Genomic DNA, 25,877 nt, shown 5'->3' with positions numbered 1-25,877 from the left:
TCAGCTTTCTGGTTAGCAGTCAAGTGCCTTAGGCACTAGGCTACCAGAGCTCCTGATAGTAGTAGCTAGGTTTAAAGAAAGTTATTTTTAAATCTTGTTGTTGCTAGGTGCCATTGAGTCAACTTCAATCATAGTGATTCCATGTGACAGAGTAGAATTGCCCCATAGGGTTTTTTAGGATGTAATCTTTATGGAAGGAGATTGTCAGGTCTTTCTCTCAAGGAGTCACTGGGTGGCTTTGAATGTCAACCTTTTGGTTAGCAGCCAAGTGCCATCAGGGGTTCTTTACGCCTTATAGGGCTATTGTGAAGATTAAGGAGTTTATATACCTAAGAGGCCAGGCAAACTATATACCAGGCACTAAACAAATATTTCCTTTCCAATTGCTGGTGTCCAATAGCCACCTATGACCTGTGGGGCACAAGGAGACAAGCGCAAGGATATTCACTGCAGCACTATTGGTGGTTCTAAAAATTTGGAAAAAACCAGTGGCCAAATAAAATGCATGTATCATGTGCTGGAACACCATTTAGTAGTTAAACAGAATGATCTGTTGAATAAGCTGGACTCAATAGGGTACAAACAGAAAACAATTTAATTTTTTTCTCCCACTGCTTCTTCAAACCTTCTCTCTGGACCCATTATTTCTTGCTCTACTGAAATTTGAGGCAGTACCTTAGCTTTTCCTTTTAATCACAATCAGCCCCATTTTAGCATTTGAAAGTCCCATCCAGTACAATATTAATATCCCAAAATCTTACTTAATTTCAAGTTTCTCTCCTACCCTAATCAGGACCTTACCCAGCCCTGGATGTTTGGAATGGGGGATGAGGTTGTAGTCAGCTTTTTTTTTTTTTTTTTCCTTCTTTCCATTGTCCTCTTCCACTGGCTGCTCTTGGGTCTCTGCAGGGTGGATACGGGGGTTGGGAGGCAAAGTTTGGGCCAGGAAAGTCCCCTATGCCTGGTGCTGCTAAGATACATCTCAGGTTGGTGATAAGTATGCAGATGGTGCATCCACTGTGGAAAAGAGTTTGGTGGTTCCTCAAAAAGTGGTAAATATAGAGTTACCATGTGGCCCAACAATTCCGCTCCTAGGTGCAGTGAAACCTGTGAAAGTCAGAACTTATAAGATGAAAACTTGTCAAAGAAGGAAAATTAAAATATTTTCCATTACTAGGGAGGGCTGGTGGCATAGTGCCTAAGGCATTTGACTGCTAATCAGAAGGCTGGCGGTTCAAACCCACCAGCCTCTCCTCAGAAGGAAGACTGTGCAATCTATTTCCTTAGAGATACCGCCTTGGAAACCCAAGGAAGGGTCGCTATGCGTCACAATCAACTCAATGGCAATGAGTTGGGTTTGGGTTTTGGTTTTGGTTTAGAGAATAATAGAAAAGTGGTAAGACTGCACGTTGACAAAGGCAGGAAACATGTGAGACTCGGAACAGGTAGTCCTGTTGAGTTCTGGCTCTCATAGGTTTCACTACGTCCACTCCTCACTCATCAATATGGCTAGGTTCCAAAGACCAGGTCATGATGTGAAAATCAGCATTGTAGGCTAAAATGGAGGATGACCACATCAGATCACAAAATGAAAGTTGACTGCATCATTAAAAACTGCCAGATTACATCATTACCTAACTGCCAAACCACTGAGAATAATGGCTCAGCCAAGTTGACACATAACCTTAACCATTGAAGCCAGAGTTATTCTCACCTAGCAACTTGGCATTCATTACTGCCAGATGTCCATCATTAATGCGCAAAATAGATAGGTTTTTTTTATTACATTTACTTGTAAATGCAAGATGTCCGATAATGAGATGTTCAATAAGAGTAGGTGTATATACCTGAGAGAAATGAAAACATGTTCACACAAAAAATGTGTATAAGAGTGTTTGTAACAGCATAGTTAATAATATCCAAAAGAGGGAAACAGCCCAGATGTCCTTTAACTGATGAATGGAAATGAACTGTGGTCTATCCATTCAATGGAATATTATTCAGACATAAATCAAAAGGAATGATAGACTGATACGTGCTATGACATGATAAACCTTGAAGGCATTATGCTAAGTGAGAGAAGCCAGACACAAAAGGCCATGTATTGTATGATTCCTTTTATATGTGATGTCCAGAGTAGGCAAGTTCTTAGAGACAGAAAGCAGCCAGGGATGGAGAGAGGAAGGAATGAGAAGTGATTACTTAAAGGATATGAGGCATCTTTCTGGGGTGACAATAAAGTTCATTTCCTTTGAATTTATTTAGTTTTGTTATTATTGTTGAAAATATACACAGCATTATATACACCAGTACCACAGTTTTTGCATGTACAATTCAGTGACATTACTTACATTCTTTGAGTTGTGCAACCATTCTCACCCTCATTTCCTGAGTTGTTCCTCCCCCATTAACATACACTCACTGCCTGCTAAGTTTCCTGTCTAATTTCTCAAGTTGCTGTTGTCAGTTTGATCCTGTAGAGATAGATCTCAAGAGAGCACCATGCTCTCACTGTCATGAGACAAAGTGTATGTGAACAGCTGTATGGAAAGTGAATTTGCTCTGTAAATTTTCACCCAAATCACAATAAAAAGAGAGAGAGAGAGAGATAGAGCACTATGCTCAAGGCAGACATGCTTTACTAGTTAAGCTAAAGATGAGAAATCTTGAAATAAGAGAGATGGTGGCTGCACAACGTTGTGAATGTTCTAAATGCCACTGAATTGTGCATTGTAAAATGGTTCATTGTATGTTATATGAATTTTGCCTCAATTTAAAAGAAAAAGATATGTTCCAGGTGACTTTTGGGCTTGATGAGTAGCCAAAGCTGGATCTCCCCTTGTGGGTACTTTTGGGGTTTCTCACTCAGGGTTCTTTGCTCTGTCTTCTATCTGTGGTTCCCATGGGAGCCATACCTTTTCTTTGGCTGGCCACTTCCAGCTTCCCTCCCCTCTCCTGGAGCCCCTTCACCCCTTGTCTTAGTTATCTAGTGCTACTATGACAGAAATACCACAGGTGGATGGCTTTAACAAACAGAAATTTATTCTCTCATAGTTTGTTGTTGTTGTTGTTATGTGCCATGGAGTTGGACCCGACTCATAGTGACCCCTCCTTGGGTTTCCCAGGAAGTATCACTACGGAAGTAGATTGCCCCATCTTCCTTCTGAGGAGTGGCTGGTGGGTTTGAACCGCCAGCCTTCTGGTTAGTAGTCAAGTGCCTTAGGCACTATGCTACCAGAGCTCCTCTCTCACAGTTTAGGAGGCCCGAAGTCTGAATTTAGTGTGCCAGCTCCTTTCATCATCTGTGGGCCCATTGTTCCTTGGAGATCTCCATGTGTCTTGGCATCACTTTACTCCTGGGTCTAGGAGGTTCTCAGCACAGGGACTTCAGGTCCAAAGAATGTGCTCTGCTCCCAGCTCTCCTTTCTTGGTAATAATGAGGTCCCTCTCCTCCCTGTTCTCTTCCCTCTCCATTTATCTCTTGTAAGATAAAAGGTATGGCTTTAGGACTTGACTCAAGACACACCCCACACTGACCCTACCTGATTAACATATAGAAGTTAGGATTTACAACACATCACAAAATGGAGGATAATTTAAAAAATGGAGAACAACCATACAATATAAGAATCATAGCCTAACCAAGTTGATACATATTTTGGGGTGACACAATTCAGTCCCTGACACTCTTCCAGGTGTCCTCTGAGGTAAGATCACTTAAAATATAACTTAAAACAAGCTGGCCTTGGTGGGGTTACCTTTAATACAGGGGACATTGTGCCCTTTGCCCAGCCCAGTGGAGCCACTTCTCTTGGTTCTGTCACTGTCACCTTTAGAATTCTAAACTTCCCAACTGCCAGAACTTCTGGCCCTCACATTCCAGGACACCCACGGCAAGCTTTCCATATGGTCTCCTCAAAGACCCTCTCACATTATTTACTCTGAACTCTACTAAAGGTCTACCATGTGCCCCAGGCCCTACTCTAGGCACTTGAGGAGACTTCTCAGAGCAAAACAGACAAAAATTCTTGCTCTTATGGTGCTTAGGTTCTAGCAAAGAGAGTCAGACAGTAAATATTAAGCATGATACAAGTACGTTGTTGTGAGTTGGAAGGTGATAAGCTGTGGGGAGAAAAGACAGAGTAAGATACGGGAGCCAGGAATACAGGGGCTAGGGAGTATCCATTTTAAACTGTTTGACTAGGGTGGCCTTCAGTGATAAGCTAATAATGTCTTGAGCAAAGAGATGAACCTTGAAAACATTATGCTAAGTGAAGAGGAGGTGAGTGACTGGGCCAAGTAGCTAGCTGCCTGGGACCAGCTCCAGGACAGGGGAGAGTTACTAGAGCTGTGTTCTCGAGAAGTGAGAGCATACCAGAGGAGGGATTGACTTGAGATGGGAGTATGGAAAGTGGATTTTTGTTGTTGTTGTTGTTTTTAAAGTAATGTGTCTGTCACAGAAGGACAAATATTATGTTTTTAAAAAAAGCAACTCACTGCCATCAAGTTGAATCAGACTCACAGCGGCCCCCATTGGGTTTCCGAGGCTGTAAATCTTTACAGAAGTAGATCGCCCCATCTTCTTTCCATGGAGCAGCTGGTGGGTCTGAACAGCTGATCTTCTGGGTAGCAGCCAAATGCCTTATCCACTATGCCACCAGAGCTCCTTATATTATTATAGTAGCTTATTATAGTAGTCAATTAAAAAACATGTGTCTGCCCTGATGCTCAAAGAGAGAGAGAGATGAAAAGTTGGTCCTTGGAAGTGCTCCTGGCTCTAGTTTTGGTATAGTTCTCAGGGGCAGGGTGGCATTGGCCCAGAGTACAAGGCTGCTGCTCATCACAGACTTGTGCCGTGACCCTGGGCTTGTCAGTTCCCATGCTGGGCCTCAGCTTCTGAGTCTGTAAAATGAAAGAATGGGTCTAGACAGGCCTCAGGGCCTGCAAATATCTGTGAGTTTCCTTTAAAGAGCCCTTATTCTTGCAGAAGGGGAACACAGCCCTTCATCTGGCTGCTGGCCGGGGCCACGTGGCTGTGCTGCATCGACTGGTGGACATTGGGCTGGACCTGGAGGAGCAAAATGTGGTGAGTCACCAGCGACAGCCTAGCTACCCTTTCAGGTCTGAGTTCTGGCCTGGGGAGGGGTGGGGTGCAGAGATGTGTGATGCTTGCTTGCTCCATGCCTTTGAAGAACTCACACACAGCACATGGTATGCTCTGATTTTCCCCTGGTGAAGACCCCAAAGCCAGGAGGCTGAAGACATGTTTCCAGACTAGCAACCACCAGGAAAAGACAAGCAACACAAGACTCCCAGGGTCAGCGGGGCATCAAGCATGACAATTACCAAGTGATATGATGATTACCAAGAACTGATAAACATAGTACGTGCTCAAAGAAGAAATGTCACCATGGCAAGAGTGGCTTCCTGGAGTAGGAGGGACTAGATGGAGAGCAAGGGTGGGGCGGCTTGAAGGGCAAGGAGAATATGAGCAGAGATGTGGAGGGAGTGTACCATAAGCTCCACAAAGTGTGAAAACCAGGGTGGGCCTGAAAGGCATTGTCCTCAGTAGCAGAGTTGTTGAGAACTCAAACTCCTGGAGCCATGGTGCTAGGGATGTCCTCTCACCCTTAGGCTTTGGCCTCAGCCTCTGCACTGTCCTCATGTGTCTCCCCATGTGTTCCAGGAGGGTCTGACTGCCCTGCACGTGGCTGCTGAAGGGATCCGCCCTGACTGTGTGAGGACCCTCCTCCGGGCTGGGAGCTGCGTGAACGCTCTCACCCAGGTAGCTCGGCCTCACCACCACTACTGCCTTTGGCCACCGAGCCAGAACTGTGTCAATAGTGACTGCCACAACAATTCCTGAATGTTGAGTGAATAGATGCTTCAAGGCAGCAAGCCTAGGTTCTGGTTAAGGGTTCTTCACTGCTGAGCTGTGTGACCTTGGGCAAGTTACTCAATCTCTCTGAGCATCGTTTCCCCACTATAAAATTGGAATGATATGTGCTTACATTTTTACATTCTTGTGAGGATTGAATATCTAGTCCAGTGCCTGGGACATAATAGGGATTCAACAACTTTTAAGTGTCTTCTTATTGTTGGGCACTTAATGGTTCACAAAACCCCTTCATAAAAAGTTCCCCCATTTGATAGATGAGGAAACTGAAGGTTAGAGAGTTTCAGTGACTTTCTCAGGGTCATGGGGCTGGTAAGAAGCAAACCGGGGTCTCAAAAGTCTATTCCTCTGACTCTTGAACTTATGGCTGGGAAGTTTTGCCCTGGCTAAGGGCAATCTGTGCTGTGGCTACACAAGGCCACAGAACTGGGGCCTAGGGCATGCCCCTGGGGTGACCTCTTCTCTCCCTCACACTTGTACTCCTCAGGTCTGACGTCAGAAATTCTCTTGAGAAGAGGGGTTGCTGGTTTTCTTTAGATAAAGGCTTTTTTTTTTTTTTTTCTTTTTTGACCAGTGACAAATAATGTTTCTTGGCTTGTTGACTGGCTTCAGGCGCTGGAATTCTCTATTTGTTCTAAATTTCAATAATAATAGCAAAAAATATAGTTTAAAAATCAACAGAGAAATTAAAAAGGAATGCTAAGAATGTTTATGTAATACAAAAGAGGCAGTCCAGGAGGAACCTCCCCCCCGAAAAAAATAGAAGACATAGAGAATAAACAGCAAAATGACAAATGTAAATTCAATATTCTCAGCATTAAACCTCCCTGAATATGAATAATGGTTTATAAGTCACAAAACACTTAATTTGCAAAATTCCCCTGGAGGGTCTAGGTACTACCACCTGGGGAAGTGACCCAGGGCACACAGCTAATGCCCTTCCATTGGCATGGTGTTGCTCTTTGGTCAGCAAGGTCCCTTCCCTGTGCCCAGCATGGTAGTAGGTACTAGGAAAGGGGGCAAAAAAGTGAAATGACATGGCCGCTGCCCTAACAGTGGCAGCAATAAGTCAGAGACAGAGAGGTTGTGCCCAGCTGGGTGGTCATTGGGTTTGGAGCTGCCCATGCACTGGGCCTTGTGCTCCAGACTCAGCGGGAGGTTTCTGGCAGAGGCCACATTCCATTTGGACACTGGATCTCAGCCTCTTTTTGGGGGAGGGGGGTCTCTGAAGAGGAGAAAGCCCAAAGTGATGACGTTTCCCACTGGGAGGTAGACTGGTTCCCACCCACTCTATGCACTCTCTGATGAGACTTTTGTAAGGTGACCAATTCATCCTAGTTTGCCCCATACTGTCATGATTTTAAAACCGAATGTTCTGTGTCCCAGGAACCCCCTCAGTCCTTTTACTTGTGCCCCCAAATCCTCGTTTTCTCCAGTCTCAGGATTTAATGGTGATAACACTCCAAGGTGGTTGTGAGACTTATGGAATAGTGAATCCCTAAGTGCAATGTGAACGCTGCCATGAGGGGTCCTTATGACATTGCTTTGATGCCTGTTTCCCTCTAGAAAAAGCTGAGCTGCCTTCACTATGCAGCCCTAGGTGGCTCTGAGGACGTCGCCTGGGCCCTCATCCATGCAGGAGGCTGTACCAACGTGGCTGATCATGTAAGTGTGGAGCCTACATTGAAGGAGGTCTTCATTGGAAAGTCTTCCAGTGACCCTACTGATAGCAAGGAGAGACAGGGACTTCGGGCCCTTGGTGTTGAGATGGGGCTGGGCCTAGGAGAGCTGGCAACACTTGGGGGAGTCAGTAATGTTCTAGCTGGAACAGGATGAGAAACCAAGCTGCGTTTCTTCACAAATGGATTATCTGTTTATATTCTCCACTCATTTATCCATCAGATACAAAAGGGCAAATACTCTAGGATTCTACTTACATGAAATATCTAGAATAGGCAAATTCATAGAAACAGAAAGTGGATTAGAGGTTATCAGGGGCTGGGGGAAGAAGGAATGAAGTTACTGTTTAATGGACACTAGGTTACCATTTGGGGTGATGAAGACATTTTGGATATAGTGGTGATGGTTGCATTGTATCGTGAATGTAATGCTACTGACTTGTACACTTAAAAATGCTGCCATTTCAACCATTTTTACATGTACAACTCAGTGATATTAATTACATTCACCATACAGTGCAAATATCAGCATTATTTGTTTCCAATTTATTTCAACCCTTAACAGAAAGGTTCTTTTGATTTTTCAAATAAGATTTTTTTAAAAAAATTAAAAGCAATGATTGCTCTTTTACCATTGCCTATTCTCATCACATTTCCACACATTTATTTCTAGAAAGAACAGAGCCACATCTGGCATATTTGGTGATTGTGTCTCCAGCCCTGCCACTTTCTGGAAATCATTTATAACTTTCCCCAAATCACAATAAAAAAAAATGATATGTCATTACTTCTAGCTGTTCAATACAGGAATGCTATTGACTTGGGCATGTTATCTTCCACGTGACTTTTTTATTTTTTTATTTTTGCAGTATTTCCTCCCCTCCCCTCCTACTCTTCCACACGACTTTTTAATTAATTCACCTAGGTTTTTTTTTTGTGTGTGTGTGTGTGTGTGTGTATCTATTTTAACCTACCTAAATATATAATTATATTGCCTACAAATAAATAGTATCTTTAAATCTTCCTTTCCAGTATTGATACATCTTCTTTCTGGCTTAAACTGGTAATGGCAAGGGTGGGCATTCTTGGTATGTGTGTGTATGTGTGGTGTGTTTGTGATTATGATAAGTGTTCTGTAACCTTTTTCTATTTAATATATAATGGTGTTTTCCATAATAAATATAGAGCTATACCATCGATTTTATTGGCTGTGCATTATTCCTTAGTGTTTGTGTCACCATATTGCCTAGAGATGGGAGATTCTGTGCCAGAATCTCTACTTTGTCATTTACAGTCAGAGGACCACAGATGACCATTTGGAGGTGGCATCCTCCAGCCTTGAAAGCAGCTGTGGAAGAGCCCTAGACTTAGAGTGAACTCTCTGCTCTGGTCTGGCTGACTTTCACTTATTCATTTCATACATAAATAGTTATCAGGTACCTACCTAGTTGCTGGAGGTAGAAAGTCCAATGAAATACAGTCCTTGTTAACTGTGTGCTCTTGAGCAAGCTGTTTAAGTTTTCTGAACCTTTGATGTTTCCATTTGTTATAATCACAAACACACCACACATACACACACATACCAAGAATATCCACTCTTGCCATTACCGGTTTAAGCCAGAAAGAAGATGTATCAATACTGGAAAGGAAAATTTAAAGATACTATTTATTTGTAGGCAATATGATTATTTATTTAGGTAGGTTAAAATAGATTCACACACACACACAAAACCTAGGTGAATTAATTAAATACCAGTCTACTAGTCTGTGTACTTCCTGTGTTGCTGTGTGGATTAAATGAGAGATCATAGAATCTTCAGGTGTTGCTGCTAGAAGGGATCTGAACAAACTTTACTTGCCAGACAAAGACCGAAGGAGGGAGATGACTTGCCTCAGGTCACATAGCAAGTCCCTGGCATAGCAAGGTCTCCAATTTGGATCTTCAGGTTCCTGCCCACCTTGAGGATCAGTTTTGGGCTCCAAGGATTCAAGTTTTAGGGCTGCAAATGCTTCACACCACCTATGTAGGCTGAAAAGTAACAAGGGTAAAACACAGAAGCTTATAGCCCTCCCTACTCCCACCTCCAAGTACCACCCTGCAGCTGGGTGGACCCATCAATTGACTTGTTTGTTTTTTCCCACAGCAGGGTGCCTCTCCCATACACCTCGCTGTGAGGCACAACTTCCCGGCCCTGGTTCGGCTACTCATTGACACCAAGAGTGACCTGGATGCCGTAGACAATGTAAGTGGCTACAGTAACCACCCTGGGCCTCAGGGAACCTCTGATCACCCTGCCAGATGTGCAGGGCTTGTCTCTTGTCTCCTAGCTTGGCCCAAACTTGGGGTATTGCTTTTTAAGTCTTTAAAAGATGTTTGAATATTTGTTGAAGGGTGTTGTTGTTGTTGTTACATGCCATCGAGTCAGACCCGACTCATAGTGACCCCTCCTTGGGTTTCCGAGGCAGTATCACTACGGAAGTAGATTGCCCCATCTTCCTTCCGAGGAGTGGCTGGTGGGTTTGAACCGCCAGCCTTCTGGTTAGCAGTCAAGTGCCTTAGCCACTACGCTACCAGAGCTCCCTGTTGAAGGATAGCATCATGTTATTAGCCATTCCCCCTATTTTGAACACTTTGGCTGTTTCTAAGTTTTTTGTCATGATATACATAACACTTCACTAAACCTCTTTCTATATCCAGCCTTGCGGTTTCATTGATTTTTCCCCCCCTCCTAGGGAAAATTCCTAGGGCAGAGGTGACTGGGGCAATCTTATGTAACAAGTAGCCTCTGTGTCCTGAAGTAGTGATCCACCAAATACCCTTTGAAACCCCCGTCCCCACAATTCATCCTCCAATCATATAAAACTCAGTGCTGGCAAGACAATGGTACCCACAAGCACTAGGAGGAGAGAGCAATTTGGAAGAATATAGTACACCTATCTTTCAAATAGGAGCTCTGGTAGTGTAGTGCCTAAGACCAGAAGGTGGCGGTTCAAACCCACCAGCCACTCCTCGGAAGGAAGGTTGGATGATCTACTTCCGTAGTGATACTGCCTTGGAAACCCAAGGAGGGGTCGCTATGAGTCGGGTCCGACTCAACGGCACATAACAGCATCATCTTTGAAATGACCAGTATTTGTACTTGTGGGAATTGAGCCTCAAGAAATATATTAAAAGCTTCATGCACAAAGATGTTCATTGCAGCATTGTTTATCAGACCTCTGTTTGAAAATGATCCAAACATTTAATAATAGAGAAGTGGTTAGATAAACTACAGTACACACATAGATAACATATTATGGAGCTATTAAAAATGGCATTTATCAGAGTTTATAAAACATGTAAAGTATTAGGTAGAAATATGGGATGAAAAATCTATATAGAGCACAATCTCCTATAAACCAGAAAACTAAAAAATTCTGCATGAAAGCAAAGACTAGAAGAAATTACAAGGGTTGACTTAGAGTGATGCCCATTGAGTAGCTTTTCTTTCTTTGTCTGTCTTTCTTCTTCTTTGTATTCACCAAGTTTTCTCTGGTGAGTGTTGTATTTATGGTTAAACTCAGCCCCCATCTCCAGCTTCTCACAGAAACTTTGCTAAGGCCTGGGTGGGCGTATACCCACGTTGGTCCTGGCCTTGCTTCAGCCATGAGTCACCCACTACATGCTTTTCTGCTTACCTGTCCCCTTGGCTTCTTCCCCAGAGGCAGCAGACGCCCCTCCACCTCGCCGCTGAGCACGCCTGGCAGGACATAGCAGAGATGTTCCTCATCGCTGGGGTTAACTTAAACCTGAGAGATAAGGTGCCTCTGTTCACCCCTCATCTCCCTTTCAAGCTCCCTCTTTGATGAAGACTCTTATACAAATGTTTCCTTCCTACTTCCTGTCCAAGTGTTCAGGGCCTGCTTCTTTATCATTTATGGTAGCATAGTGGCTAAGACACTTGACTGCTAACCAGAAGGCTGGCAGTTGAAACCCACCACCTCCTTGGAAGGAAGATGAGGCAATCTACTTCCGTAGTGATACTGCCTCAGAAACCCAAGGAGGGGTTGCTATGAGTTGGGTCCAACTCCACGGCACATAACAACAACAACAACATACCAGCTCAAATACAGCCTCTTCCAGGAAGCCTTCCTGCCCCTCTACCACCTGTGCTCTCTCCTCTGAGGTCCCTCAGCACTTGACCAGCCCCTTTCCTGATCTGGGTCTGTGATATACCTGTTTCCTATTTCATGCCCCTCATCAGAATGTGAGCTCCTTGAGTCACCTAGTGGTGGTGGGACTGGAGATGTAGCACACCGCCATTTGACGTGGGAAGCAAGGTAGGGGCAAGCTTGCTGGATAATTGTGCCTCTGCGGTGGCTGTCTCCTCAACAGGCCAGAGGATGGGAGAGGAGCCAAAGACTTGGACTCCTTGAGGTTGGGGAGGTCACAGGCTTACGAGGGGAAGGGCACTTGCACACGTGGCCCAGACAAGGCCGCCCTGGGATGAGGTGATAAAACTGAGAAGGGCAGGGATCAGGCCCTGAGACTGGACATGGGAGGGGGTTCCCTGGACGGCTTCAAGCTGGCCTGCAGATAGCTGGCCAAATGCAAAGAGAGCATCCCTTTTCATCATAGATCCCTGGAGGTGGCCAAGACTGGCTCCATGCTGGGTATCTAGGGGCCTGAGGAAAACCAAACCAAAGCAGTTGCCACTGAGTTGATTCTGACTCATGGCGACCCCACATGTGTCAGAGCGGAACTGTGCTCCACAGGGTTTTCAATGGCTGTCTTTTCAGAAGTAGATCACCAGGACTTTCTTCCTAGGTGCCTCTGGGTGGACTTAAACCTCCAACCTTAGTTAGCAGCTGAGCACATTAACCATTGCACCACCCAGGGACTCTGGAGACCTGAGGGGAGGTGGGCAAAGGTGACATGATGAGCCCATGCCCCTTTCTTTGGACTCTGGTTTCTTCATCTGAGAAATGGGGTGATAACACTTACGTTACAGAGGGATATTGGAGCATAATGTGGACTGAAATTCATATTCTAAAGCTTCCTAAATTCTGACACAAACACCAGGGGTGGTTGCTGGAATTGTTATTACTACCTTAGTCCAAGGGTGACTTTTTTGTTGGGTCTGTAGCCAGTGCTAGAGGCTGGCCCATACCCTACCTGTCGAAATGCCTGGTGATGCTGCTGCTTCTTCTCACTTCCCACTTGCAGCAAGGAAAAACTGCCCTGGCAGTTGCCGCCCGCAGCAACCACGTCAGCCTAGTGGACATGATCATAAAAGCCGATCGCTTCTACAGATGGCAGAAGGTACAGGGCCCCATGCCCAGTCTGTCCACGAGGCCAAGCAGGGGCTGCAGATCAGACTTTGAGCCCCAGCCCTGACCAGTTCTGGAGCCCCTCACTTTCCCCGTGGATAATAAGCCCTGCCCTACCTATACCACCCAAGGTGGTTTGTGAGGTTCTGGAGACGGGTGAATGTCCAAACCACTCTAAAACTAGGCTAAGGCCCATGCCAAAGTGGAGATACTCCTAGACACTTCTATAGCTACTGGTTGATGAATGAATGATGAATGCATACGTGAATGAATGAGTGCATGAATAAAGCAGAGATGGCAAGTCAGTTCTATCTCACTGTCATCTGCAGAGAAGGAGAACTGCTGCTTGGGATGTTACATTCAGGTAGTGCTGCCTGAGCTCAGAAGGAAAGCATGCTGAGATTAATTAGTGATGTCTGCTATTGGACTAGGAAAGGAGATGGCCACATATATAAGGTCACTAGGAGCTCTGGTAGCATAGTGGCTAAAGCACTTGACTGCTAACCAGAAGGCTGGCGGTTCAAACCCACCGGCCACTCCTCGGAAGGAAGGTTGGGCAATCCTACTTCCGTAGTGATACTGCCTTGGAAACCCAAGGAGGGGTCGCTATGAGTCGGGGCCGACTCGATGGCACATAACAACAACAACAACAATTTGCTATTATTGTTGTAGGCAATTGGAGGTGGGGTTGGGAGCTTTTTAGTGTCCTTTAGTTATTTTTATAAATGAAAAAATAAATTTTGCATTTACTTTGGTTTTTAAAAGTAATACTAAGTTACAAATATAAACCTAGTCTTTCCTTAAGCTTTAAAATTCATTTTATAAATATTGTTACTATTTTCATACAACTGGCAAATCAAGGGAAGCCTCTGATTGACAATTGGTCCCATGTTTAAACTTAGTTAATTAAACTAATATAAACATTTTAAATTAATGGATAATAAACAAATTAAATTAATAGATTTTCATTTTAAGCATTTCAAATGCTTCTTAAATTATTATAGTAAATCCAATAAATGAAAACTATAAATAAAGTGAATCTAAAATATCTTGTTATCGTTAGGTGCCGTTGAGTTGGTTTTGACTCATAGCAACTCTGTACAACAGAACGAAATGCTGCCCAGTACTACACTATCCTCCCAAACGTTGCCATGCTTCAACCAATCATCACCGCCACTGTGTCAGTCCCTCTCGTTAAGGGTCTTCCCCATTTTTGCTGACTCTCTGCCTCACTATATCTTTCCCAGAGACTGGTCCCTTTTGACAACATGACCAAAGTATGTGAGATGAAGTCTGGTCATTCTTGCATCTAAGGAGCATTCTAGCGGTACTTCCTCCAAGACAAATTGGTGTGTTTGTCTAGCAGTCCATCATACATTAAATATTCTTCGCAAATCCCACAATTCAAATGCATCAATTCTTCTGCAGTCTTGCTTATTCATTGTCCAGCTCTCACATGCATATGAGGTTATATGCATGTATAGTCTTCAAAGTACATTTCTGCTCTTAAACTTTTTTAAAGAGGTCTTTTGCAGCAGATTTGCCCAGTGCAAGACATCATTTGATTTCTTGACTGCTGCGTCCATGGGTGTTGATTGTGGATCCAAGTAAAATGAAATCCTTGACATCTTCAGTCTTTTTTCCATTTATCATGAACTTGCTTATTGGTCCAGTTGTGAGGATTTTTGTTTTCTTTATGTTGAGGTATAATCCATACTGAAGGCTTTAGTCTTTGACTTCGTCAGTAAGTGCTCCAAGTCTTCTTCACTTTCAGCAAGCAAGGTTATGTCATCTGCATATCACAGGTTGTTAATGAGTCTTCCTTCAATTCTGATACCACATTCTTCTTCATACAGTCCAGCTTCTCGGACTATTTGCCCAGTATGAAGATTGAGTAAGTATGGTAAATGGATACATCCCTGATGCACATCTTTCTTGATTTTAAACCACACAGTATCCCCTTGTTCTGTTCAAATGACTGCCTCTTGATCTACATACAGATTCCTCATAAGCACAATTAAGTGTTCTGGAATTCCCATTTTTTCTCAATGTTATCCATAATTTGTTATGATCCACACCGTCAAATGCTTTTGCATAGTCAATAAAACAGAGGTAACATCTTTCTGGTATTGTTTGCTTTCAGCGAAGATCTATCTGACATCAGCAATGATATCCGTTGTTCTATGCCCTTTTTTTTTTTTTCATTATTGTAATTTGGTGAAAATTTACAGCAAATTCACTTTCCATACAGCAGTTCACATGCACTTTGTCTCATGACATTGACTACAATTTACCACAGTGGAACAGCTCCCCTCCCACTTCCTCCCAATAGTTACCTCTTCCCTGTGTCCTTCCCTCCATGCACCCCTGCCCGCTGAGCTGTCTCCTTGTGCATACACAGCCCTTCTTTCTCCCATGATTGTTCTCTCCAAGAAGTGTATCTACCTCAGGTAAATGTTCAATTTATATGCCTGTCTTTTGTTTGGCTGGAAGCCACAGGTGTGGGTTCAATTCCAGACCTGAAGAGCAGCTAGGGATCTTAGTCTCAGTGGTTCCACCAGTCCATGCCCTTTCTTGAATCTGGCTTGAATATCTAGCAGTTCTGTGTCAATGTATTATTGCAATCATTTTTTGACATCCTCGGCAACATTTTATTTGTGTGTGATATTAATGATATTGGTTGATAATTTGTGGGGGCTCTGATAGTGTAGTGCCTAAGGCACTTGACTGCTAACCAGAAGGCTGATGGTTCAAACCCACCAGCCACTCCTCTCCTCAGAAGGAAAACTGGACAATCTACTTCCATAGTGATACTGTCTCGGAAACCCAAGGAGGGGTTGCTATGAGTCAGGTCCGACTCCACAGCACAGAAAAACAACAACAACAGATGATAATTTCCACATTCTATCGAATCACCTTTCTTTGGAATGGATACAAATATGGATCTCTTTCATCCAGTTGGCCAGGTAGCTGTCTTCTAAATTTCTTGGTATAAACAAGTAAGCGCTTCCAGGGCTGCATCTGTTTGTTGAAACATTTCAATGAGTATTCTACCAATTCCTGGAGCCTTGTGTTTTGCCAATTCCTTCAGTGCAGCTTGGACTTCTTCCTTCAGTACCATCGGTTCTTGATCATATACTACCTCTGAAATAGTTAGATGTCAACCAATTCTTTTTGGTACAGTGACTCTGTATTTTTTCCATTTTCTTTTGATACTTCCTGCATTGTTCAATATTTTGCCCATAGAATCCTTCAGTATTATAGCTCGAGGCATCAATTTTTTCTTCAGTTCTCCCAGCTTGAGAAATGCTGCAAGTGTTCTTCCATTTTGGTTTTCTAACTCCAGGTCATTACACATTTCATTATAATAAGTCCTCTTGAGCTGCCCTTTGAAATCTCTTACTCAGCTCTTTTACTTCACCATTTATTCCATCTGCTTTAGCTACTTTCCATTCAAAAGAAAGTTTCAGAGTCTCATCGAACATCCATTTCAGTCTGCTCTTCCTTTCCGGTCTTTGTATGACCTTCTGCTTTCTTCATGTCCTTGACCTTATCCCACAGCAGTCCCTGGTGTTTAATGCATCAAATCTGTTCTTCAGATGGTTTGTAAATTCAGATGGGGTATACTGAAGGTCATATTTTGGCTCTTATGGACTTGTATTAATTTTCTTCAGCTTCAACTTAAACTTGCATATGAGCAATTGATGGTCTGTTCCACAGTCAGCCCCAGGCCTTGTTCTGACTGATGATATTGAGCTTCTCCATCATCTCTTTCCATGTCTAAAATATCTTAAATGTTCCAATATTATTTGCAAACTAAAGAAACTTCTCTTGCCCCTCTCAAATTAAAATTACAATTCCAAAGTCAATTGCTCAATAACAAAGTTCAGTAGAAATCATAAGATATACTCTTCCACTGATATGCTGTATTCTCTTAAAACACTACAACCTCTTTATGTATGACAGATTAGTCCTAAATGTAACCTCAAAATATTACTACTAAGGATTTGATTAACTGACTCATCTTTGTACTTAATTCTAAACAACTTCAGGGTTTAAAGGTCCTCACCCACTAAAGCAGTTACTGTACGTTAGAATAACCAATCCCTTCCCCTTGTCCCCAGACCAATTCTGGGGTGGGGTCCAGGCATCAGTATTTCCTAAAGCCCCCCAGATGATTCCAATGTACAGACAAAGCTGAGAACACTACCTGAGGGAACAGTTTCTATCTCCCCAGGTAAGAGCCCAGCTTGCCTAGTGGTCACATCATAGATTACTGGCCAGAGACTGTTGATCAGGATGCAAGAATTACAGTAGCAGACACTAGGCATCTCACTCTACACCTTTTAACAACCAGAACCCATGGTCTAGGCGTTTAATTTATGCTATTACATAATTCATCTACTTCCGTAGTGATACTGCCTTGGAAACCCAAGGAGGGGTCGCTATGAGTCTGAGATGACTCGACGGCACATAACAACAAGAACATTACATAATTCTTATATAATACTTTTGTAACCTCTCATTTTATCACCTGCTTTGGATAGAAAGAATTCTATAACCCCACCCAGGTTGCTTTACTAATTGGGATTCAATTAGTCTAGTGTTTGAGCTGCCTGGTTTGGGCCACAGCATCTGGGGCCTCTCTGTTGATATCCATGCTATTGGAATACAGGAAAAAAGAGAAGCATCTGACCAGAGGAACTGAGAAGGCTTCTTGGAAGAGGAAGCATGTGGGTAGCAATGGGGCTGAGAGGCAGGGAGGTAAGAGAAAGACATCTGGGTGGAGGAACAGTGTGAGCAGCTTGGGTGCCAGAGATCAAGGCAAGGCATGGAGTCAGAAACCTGAATGGATATTGAGCCCCAAGCCCATGATGACTGCAGTTCCTAGGCTTCCCAGTGAAGGACATAATAGGTCATAGGGGCCCCAACCTTGCATTGCCCTGTCCAGGATCATGAGGATCAGCTGGGCAGGGATTTCTCCTAGACAGCTCTGCACTTTTGGGATCTTCCCCACAGGACTACCTCTCATGCAGGGACTCCAGTGACCCTTCCAGGAAGAGCTTGACCTTTAAGCAGGACCACCGGCAGGAGACACAGCAGCTCCGCTCTGTGCTGTGGCAACTGGCCTCCAAGTACCTGAGGCCCCACGAGTGGAAGAAGCTTGCATATTCCTGGGAGTTCACTGAGGCCCATGTCCATGCCATTGAGCAACAGTGGACAGGTATCACCTTGCCTCTCCCCACTCCAGATTAGTCAGCTGAGCAGAGGGTTTGGAGAGCTTAGGTGTGTTCTGTTTTTTTTCTGCTTCTGAGGAAAGAACCTATCCAGCCCACAGCCGAGCCACAGTAAGCCCCAGCCATCACCATGTACCTATTTGAAGGCCTTGGGCTAGGTGCTAGAATATAAAGAGAGGCAGCATGGCTTGGTGTTTAAGATTCTGGGCTCAAGTCCGACAGAGCTGGGCTAGAGGCAGGTCTACCCAGACCAGCTGTGTAGCTTCCCAGCAAGTCACTCACCTTCTCCTTATTGTAGTATGTCAAGTGCTTAACACAGTGCCCAGCACCATACATGAGAACAAGTCAAGCAGTCTCCACCTTCTATAAGCTCACAACCTGGACCAAATAAAACTGTGACATTAAGGGCAGCACTACGGGTAAGGGCCTGTTAGGGACCCAGAGGGAGACACACAAAGTCAGAGGAGGTAGTGAATGGACTCACCTGGACTTGAGGGCTGTCCCTGGGAGCATTTTGTGTCCCGACCATGTGGAAACCCCAGATTGGAGAGCAGACCTAGTCACAGAGTTTAATAATAAGTTAACTTCTAGCACAGGACACTCAAGACTGTGAGCAGTAGTTTCTAAACATGGTGGCACATTGAAATCATCTGGGAAGCTTCAACAAACCTCAGTGCCTAGATTGCACCAATGGCATCACTAGGGTGAGTATCACCCAGTCAGTAGTAACTCAAGGTATCACCCCCACCATGGACATCCTCCTGACCAGACCATACAGAATCTAGTAGTGTTTATTATCAATTTTAATCATAGAATAGTATATGGTAAATATAGTTATAAAGTGCTTAAATGTAATATTCCTTAGATTATATGAATACTAACAACAAAATTGTTTTGTGAAGTCTTTCTATATTGAGTCATAACATTATTAGTTACAACATCATCAGTAACTGAGTGGAAGCCTTTTTTTTATTTTCATCCCTCATTTTCTTTCATTACTACTTCATTCTCAAAAAAGTTATTGATATAGGTTCATAAATACTAACTACTATAATATTATAGCTAGAACATCATTAAATTTGATAAAATCAGCTACCATAAAAACACTAGCAGCAACAGAAACAGAAGTGTGTGCTTGTAGCGTGTGCAGACAAAACCACTGATTCGAAGTGACAGTGTAATTGAGTGATGATGACAGTTCTGACCACAGTGCATTAGAAGGTTCACAAAGTAAATTAGCATAGGATTTGAGCCTTGTAGGTATATTGATACATATAAGCTGGACTTGAGGAAAAAAATTTTTTTTTAAATTAACTATATAGATATTTTGTAATTTCTGCTCAAATATTACACAAAATTTTATACACAGTCCTTCTGGTGTCAGCCGTTCAATAGTGTCACTTGGTGTGGTCCCGGTTCCCCTCCTAGTGATGCCAGTAGGTTGCACCCAGACTCAAGTACGTCAGAATCGCTGATGGGAGACCAAGGTGTATTTTTCAAAGCTTTCCAGGTATTTCCAATGAGCAGTAAGAGATGAAGCCCACTGGTGCAGAGGGAGGAACACTGCCAGCTCTGTCTCTGACTAAGCAGTTTTTTCATTTGTAAAATAGGACCAGTAGCATGCAAAGCACAGATTACTGTGAGCAGCCAAAGAGATAAAGTGTACAATTGTGGGCATCATGGTACCACAACAACAAATACCAATTCTTTCTTTAGAGTGACATTAGCAGGGCAGATGGTGGATGTTCAGGAGATAGCCTGGGGCTGGGGAAGTTCTAGAGGCCCTGACACAAAGTCCCCACCTCCACCCATCTTCCAGGCAGCTCCTAGCTCCTCTCCCACCAGCCTCCATCTCCAGACTGGGCACCATAGTATCCAGGAGGGCCTGGTGAAATAAGCCCTGGGCTCAACTGCCTGGGCAGTTCCAGAGGCCATGGAGATGACACAGACACAGTGGCCCAGCAGTGAGGTGGCCCAGACTGCTCCTTCTCTCTCTTTTTCTTCCCTCCTCAGGCACCAAGAGCTACCGGGAACACGGCCACCGGATGCTGCTCATCTGGCTGCATGGTGTGGGTGTAGCCGGCAAGAACCCCAGCAAAGCGCTGTTCGAGGGCCTTGTGGCCATTGGCAGGAGTGACCTGGCTGGTAAGAGCATACTCATCCTGGCTTCTGCTTAGGGCAGTGCTACTCCCCAGGGTTGGGGAGACACATGGCCCCACTGGAACAGGGTGGGCCCACCAATGGTTTCTCAGACCACAAAGCAGTGAGACTGACTCTCTACTTTCCACATTCTTGGTCCTAGTCCTGCCGCCTTCTGGACCTGAAGGTGGAGCCTTGGGCAAAGCACAGTGCCCCTGGCCTCAGATTTCCCGTCTGTGCAATGGGGATGTTGGCCCAGATGATCTCTAAGACCTTCATAGCCTCCAAAGCCAAGGATGCTGTAATCTCTTCCTCTCTGGCCCTCTATACTTAGATGTTGTGCCCCTGCCCCCCAGTTTGGAATAAAGCTGGAACAGCCTCTAGACTTCTTCACAATATTTGAACTATTTCTATATTTTAATATCTTCACAAATATTAAGAGATATAGGCCAGAACTAGATTAATATGACTTGAACCAGAGAGAAGTAAAATGTTCAAGGCCACCAACACCCATTTGAGTCTGTTAATCAGGGAAGCCTGATCTGGGACTCAGGGCATCCTGTGGAGCCGTCAGGGAGGTAGGATCAAAGGTTCCCTTACCAATCTCTCATTAAAAACAAAATCAGTGATGAAAAAGCCTTCAACATCATAATGTCCATCATCAACATGGGGCATTGTGGGGCAGCTACAGGATGGGCCATTAGACAGTCATTGCTGGTTATGAAGGTTACATCAACTAGGAGACAACAAGGAAAAACAGCATATGACTGAAGGGAGAAAGGAAAAGCCCCCAGCGTAGTGGCTACTCCACAGCTGCCACAGGCATGAAGAGCAGAGACAGATTGCATGGGGACAAGCGCAGGAAATCAAAAGGTGGAAGAGTTAGGGATGATTTTTTCATTTCTTTTTCCAAAATTTTCTTCAATATTATTGCATCTTTTAGCACAAACTCTGACAGGCCATTAAAACATAAAACCAGCCTTGTGAGGCAGAATTCAGGCAACATGGGACAATAGGACTCTTTGTCTTTTGCAGAAAGCATCAGGAAGAAAACAAATGCAGACCCCAGTGCCTCCAGGAGGTGCACAGCCATGTAATGGAGGGGGGCCAACCTGGATCTCAGAATGTGGGGCCATCTGAACAATTGATGACCATCATTTTAAGGGCTCAAAAAAAAAAAAAAAAACCCACAACACTGTTACCAGACCTCCACCTGGTTCTACTGAAACACTTAGTCAAGTAGTGACTGCAGGCAAATGGCTATAATCTTGTTTACAAGCATTGGTCCAGGGGCCTGCTCAGGTTCTACAGGTAATCCCTTTGCACCTTCATCTCCCTCCATCATCTCTTCAGAGCCTCAGAGCATTCCATCGAGGGACAAGGGGCATTTTGACAGAGAAGACACCAAGGCTCAGAGAGGATAAGCAGTTTGCCCAAGAATGGGGAACGTGGAGAGTCACCCACATCACTAATCAGGTGGTAGGGCCAGCTTCCAACCCACCATTGCTTCACCTCATCCTGGGGTAAGGGTCCCAGCCATCACTTACAAAATGGACTCCCTTACCTCATTCACTAGTAACTCTGGTGATGTTGTGCCTAAGGCATCTGACTGCTGACCAGAAGGCTGGCAATTCAAACCCACCAGCCACTCCTCAGAAGGAAGGTTGGGCAATCTACTTCCGTAGTGATACCACCTCAGAAACCCAAGGAGGGGTCCCTGATGGTGCAACAGTTAAGAGATCTGCTGCTAAGGAAAGGTTGGTGGTTTGAACCCATCCAGCAGCTCTGCAGGTGATCTGCTCCTATAAAGATTATAGCCTAGAAAACCCTATGGGGTAGTTTTCTACTTTGTCACATGGGGTCACTATGAGTCAAAATTTACTTGAGGGTACTAACAGCAACATCTCATTCGTTGGCTTTATGATGCCGAGTCACAACTGTTTGTATTCACGAACTTATTTGTATACTTTGACAGTTCCAGGAGGCATGTAATTTCATTTTTACCTTCGTCTTACAATTTTTTTATTTTTTATTTTTATTGTGGTGAAAACATACACAAGAAGACATTTGCCAACATAACAACTTCCCTATTTACAGCTCAGGGACATTGATGACATTTATCATGTTGTGTCACCATTATCACGATCCTTTTCCAAAATATTCCACCACCACTAGCATAAACTCAATGCCTCACAAAAAAAGCTTCTCCTTTTCCTCTCCCTCCTACCCCTGATAACCACTAATAATCTTTGGTTTCTCTCTCTTCTCTCTCTATATTTTTTCAACCTATCTAGGAGTTTAGCCGCCCCCTCCAATCCCTGGTAACCAACAAAGAAAGTTCCCTTCTATGTATAAACTTTTCCTTGACTTTTTACAATAGTGAACTAATACAGTATTTGTCCTTCTGTGATTGACTTATTTCACTTAGCATAATATCCTCCAAGTTCATCCACATCGCGTGGTGTTTTGCAAATTCTACATTATTCTTTAGGGGTGCATAGTATTCCATTTTGTGTATGTATCACGGTTTATCCATTCCTCAGTTGATGGGCACTTAGGTTGTTTCTATCTCTTTGCTGTTGTGAGTAGTGCTGTGATGAACATGGGTGTGCATGTATCTGTTCTTATCCTGGCTCTCATTTCTTTAGGGTATATACCTAGAATAGAATTGCTGGATCAAAAGGCATTTCTGTTTCCAACTTCTTAAGTTAATATCTTGCATCCAAAATTTCATCTCAGTATCTGCTACTGCCTGCGACAGGGGACTGAAGGGTGAAGTTCAAGAAGGCTGTTTCCAGGTAGGAAATCTGAGACATAGCAATGCCAGAACTGATAAAATGGGACATAGTAGAGAAGGGGCAGATTTGGGCAATGGAGACATAGGTGTGATTTTTGCTAGGTGGAGTCTGGGATGCCTGCAGAAGGCTGGCCTAAGTGGTACTGGGCATTCAAAGCTGGTGCTGAGAAATGGGCAAGGCTGGACATGGCGGCTTGCAGTCATCAGGGGGTAAATCCAGGGTGTGGTTAAAGGTATTTGAGGGTGTGGGCTTACCAGAGGCACATCTAAGGTACGGCAGGTATGGCACATGGGTGCCGCTTGAAGGGGGTGCCACTGAACAATTTTTATTAACCATCAGTTTCCATTGCCAGGTGTGACAAATCATTCAGCAAGTTGAAACTAACACTTTTGTATTTGAGACTGTTCTGGTTACTTAGTGCAGCTCTAACAGAAATATACCACAAATGGGACGGCCTTATCAAACAGGAGTTTATTTTCTTATAGTTCTGGAGGCTAGAAGTCTGAGTTCCAAGTGCCAGGCTCTAGGGGCTGGGTGAAAGCCCCTCGACTTTGGGCTTCAGCTCTGCCTCTTGCTCCCAGCCCACCGAGGCTAGAGGCATTTCTTACTGGCTGCTGAGGCTAACAAGCCCAAGGTTGACAAATAAAATGGCATAGTCCTGATGTTACCAAAGCATATGGCAGGCCATTAAGTCCATTGTAAGTCCCAAGATCACCAGAGCATGGCAGGCTGCTGAACAATGACAAGGCTACATGCAGGGTCCAAGCATGCCATAAGCTAGAGACCATTCCCAAAGCTGTTGCTTATATACAGGAAGCAGACCACATACCCAAAGGCAGCTACTCAGCTGCTCATAGTAGATTCCACCATGGAGTTGATCACCAGTCTCATCATGGGGAATACTATATCCAGCTGCCCAGCCACTCAACCAGACCTATCCAAGTTGACACAAAAAACATAACCACCACAGAGAGCCTTCATGGGTCAAGGCAGACTGTGTGATCTTGCTATGCTAAGTGTGTTGTTGTTGTTATGTGCCGTTGAGTCAGACCCGACTCATAGCGACCCCTCCTTGGGCTGCCGAGGCAGTATCACTACGGAAGTAGATTGCCTAACCTTGCTTCTGAGGAGTGGCTGGTGGGTTTGAACCGCCGGCCTTCTGTTAGCAGTCAAGTGCCTTAGGCACTATGCTACCAGAGCTCCCATGCTAAGTGTAGAAAGAGAAAAAAAATAAACCAAACTCATTGCCATCGAGGCAATTCCACCCCATAGCAGCCCTAATAGGACACAGTAGAACTGCCCCATAGGGTTTCCAAGGCTGTAAATCTTTACGGAAGCAGACTGCCTCATCTTTCTCCCATGGAGCAGCTGAAGTTTGAACTGCCAACCTTTTGGTTATCAGCCGAATGCCTTTACTGCTGTACCACCAGAACTCCTTAGAAACATAAGAAATAAACAAAATAAAGACTTGGAGCACATCATAGACTGACTTTCATCAGTGAAAGCAAGGAAGGTGCAGTTGTAACTCACGTGTAGTGCCATAACGAGTTAAGTAAAAGATTAACAAGCTTGACTTGATATTTTTGAGCTGGTATTATGGGAAAGATATCTAAAAGATGAGTAGTATCAGATGTTTGGACAGGGACATAATTTCAGTGCTTCCCATATGCACAGTTTTCTGTAGCTACACCTCTCGGGCTTACACAAGGAGAATCCAGACAGTGGAGGGCAGTGCCAACCATTCATTGTTGTATTGGATGACATGGGGCCTGTGGGAGACACAGAGTTTGGCCCTGCCCACAGAGCTCCCTACTCAGTTATGCAGACACACACATGACAGCTAGCAGCTTGAAGGAAGCCTCTGACGCTAATAGGTAAAAACAACATCAAGCCTAGCATAATCAAGGAAAAAACACTGTGGCCCAGTGGGGAAGATCACTAACTTTAGAGACGGTCAGACCCAAATTGGATCCCAGCTCCACCCCTTACTGTGTGACCCTGAGCAAGTCTACTGACTTCTCTTAGTCTCTATGATCTCATCTATAAAATCAGTATAATCAGGGTTGTGGTGGGGATAAAATCTGAGAGGATATGGTCAACTCGATATTCTGAAAACTGCTAAATTAAGAGAAGGAAGCATTGATGCTAATTTTCCTGTCTGATTTGTACCTCAGAGAAACCAAATAGTTGATGAGAGGAAGGGTTTTTTAATTGGCAAATTTCAGCTAATCCATGCAAAAGGCAAAAGGAATGACAGAAGTTAGAACAGCATCACTGTTCTGTGGCCCCGACTGAAACAACATATCTACACACTGATTAGCAGTGGTAGCCATGCCCCAGTGCCAATGATTGGGGTGAGGCTGACAAGGCCTGAACCCACTGACTCATCTGAACACTTAAGAGACAACCAGACATTATGTGCCTCTTGAGGTGAAGCCACAGGAAGTACAGGACTCCACCTGTGAAGTGAACCCAACCAAGCCTCTAGATCTAACTACCAATTTACAGAAAATACTGGGGACAAAGAAACGTATTAAATGACACCATGAAGCTGCCATTAGCCAAATCCAGTAAACAAGTCTGTTTGTTCAACATATAAACAGCAAGGGGGAGGGGGAGTGGAGGAGGAACTTAAGAGTTTAAGAGATTTAGAAACATTTCAACTAAATACAAAGTGTGGACTTTGTACAGAACCTGATGAGAACAAGCCAACTGTAAAAATATATTTATGGAACAGTGAGTAAGAATACTGACTGGATATCAGATGATAGGAAGAAATTATTGGTAAATTTTTAAGTGTGATAATAGTATTATAGCT

At 44.0% G+C, this 25,877-nt stretch overlaps 1 protein-coding gene across 1 annotated transcript in view; it reads left to right on the top strand.

Annotated features, from left to right (window-relative positions):
• Positions 1-20,531, top strand: part of ANKDD1A (ankyrin repeat and death domain containing 1A) — a 45,125-nt gene extending 24,594 nt beyond the window's left edge. The window contains exons 7-15 of the mRNA XM_042783275.1: positions 4,988-5,086; positions 5,687-5,785; positions 7,463-7,561; positions 9,720-9,818; positions 11,278-11,376; positions 12,782-12,877; positions 17,905-18,109; positions 20,136-20,267; positions 20,425-20,531. Coding sequence (XP_042639209.1) covers positions 4,988-5,086; positions 5,687-5,785; positions 7,463-7,561; positions 9,720-9,818; positions 11,278-11,376; positions 12,782-12,877; positions 17,905-18,109; positions 20,136-20,267; positions 20,425-20,531 — 1,035 coding nt within the window. The remainder of the gene's footprint in view (positions 1-4,987; positions 5,087-5,686; positions 5,786-7,462; positions 7,562-9,719; positions 9,819-11,277; positions 11,377-12,781; positions 12,878-17,904; positions 18,110-20,135; positions 20,268-20,424) is intronic.
• The last annotated feature ends 5,346 nt before the right edge of the window (positions 20,532-25,877 follow it).

Source organism: Orycteropus afer, unplaced genomic scaffold (genome assembly GCF_000298275.1).
Source record: "Orycteropus afer afer isolate SDZICR_OR568_19922 unplaced genomic scaffold, OryAfe1.0 scaffold00015, whole genome shotgun sequence".
Lineage (NCBI taxonomy): Eukaryota > Metazoa > Chordata > Mammalia > Tubulidentata > Orycteropodidae > Orycteropus > Orycteropus afer.
Note: the sequence above shows the minus strand (reverse complement) of the source record. Positions and strands in the feature narration are given on the sequence as shown.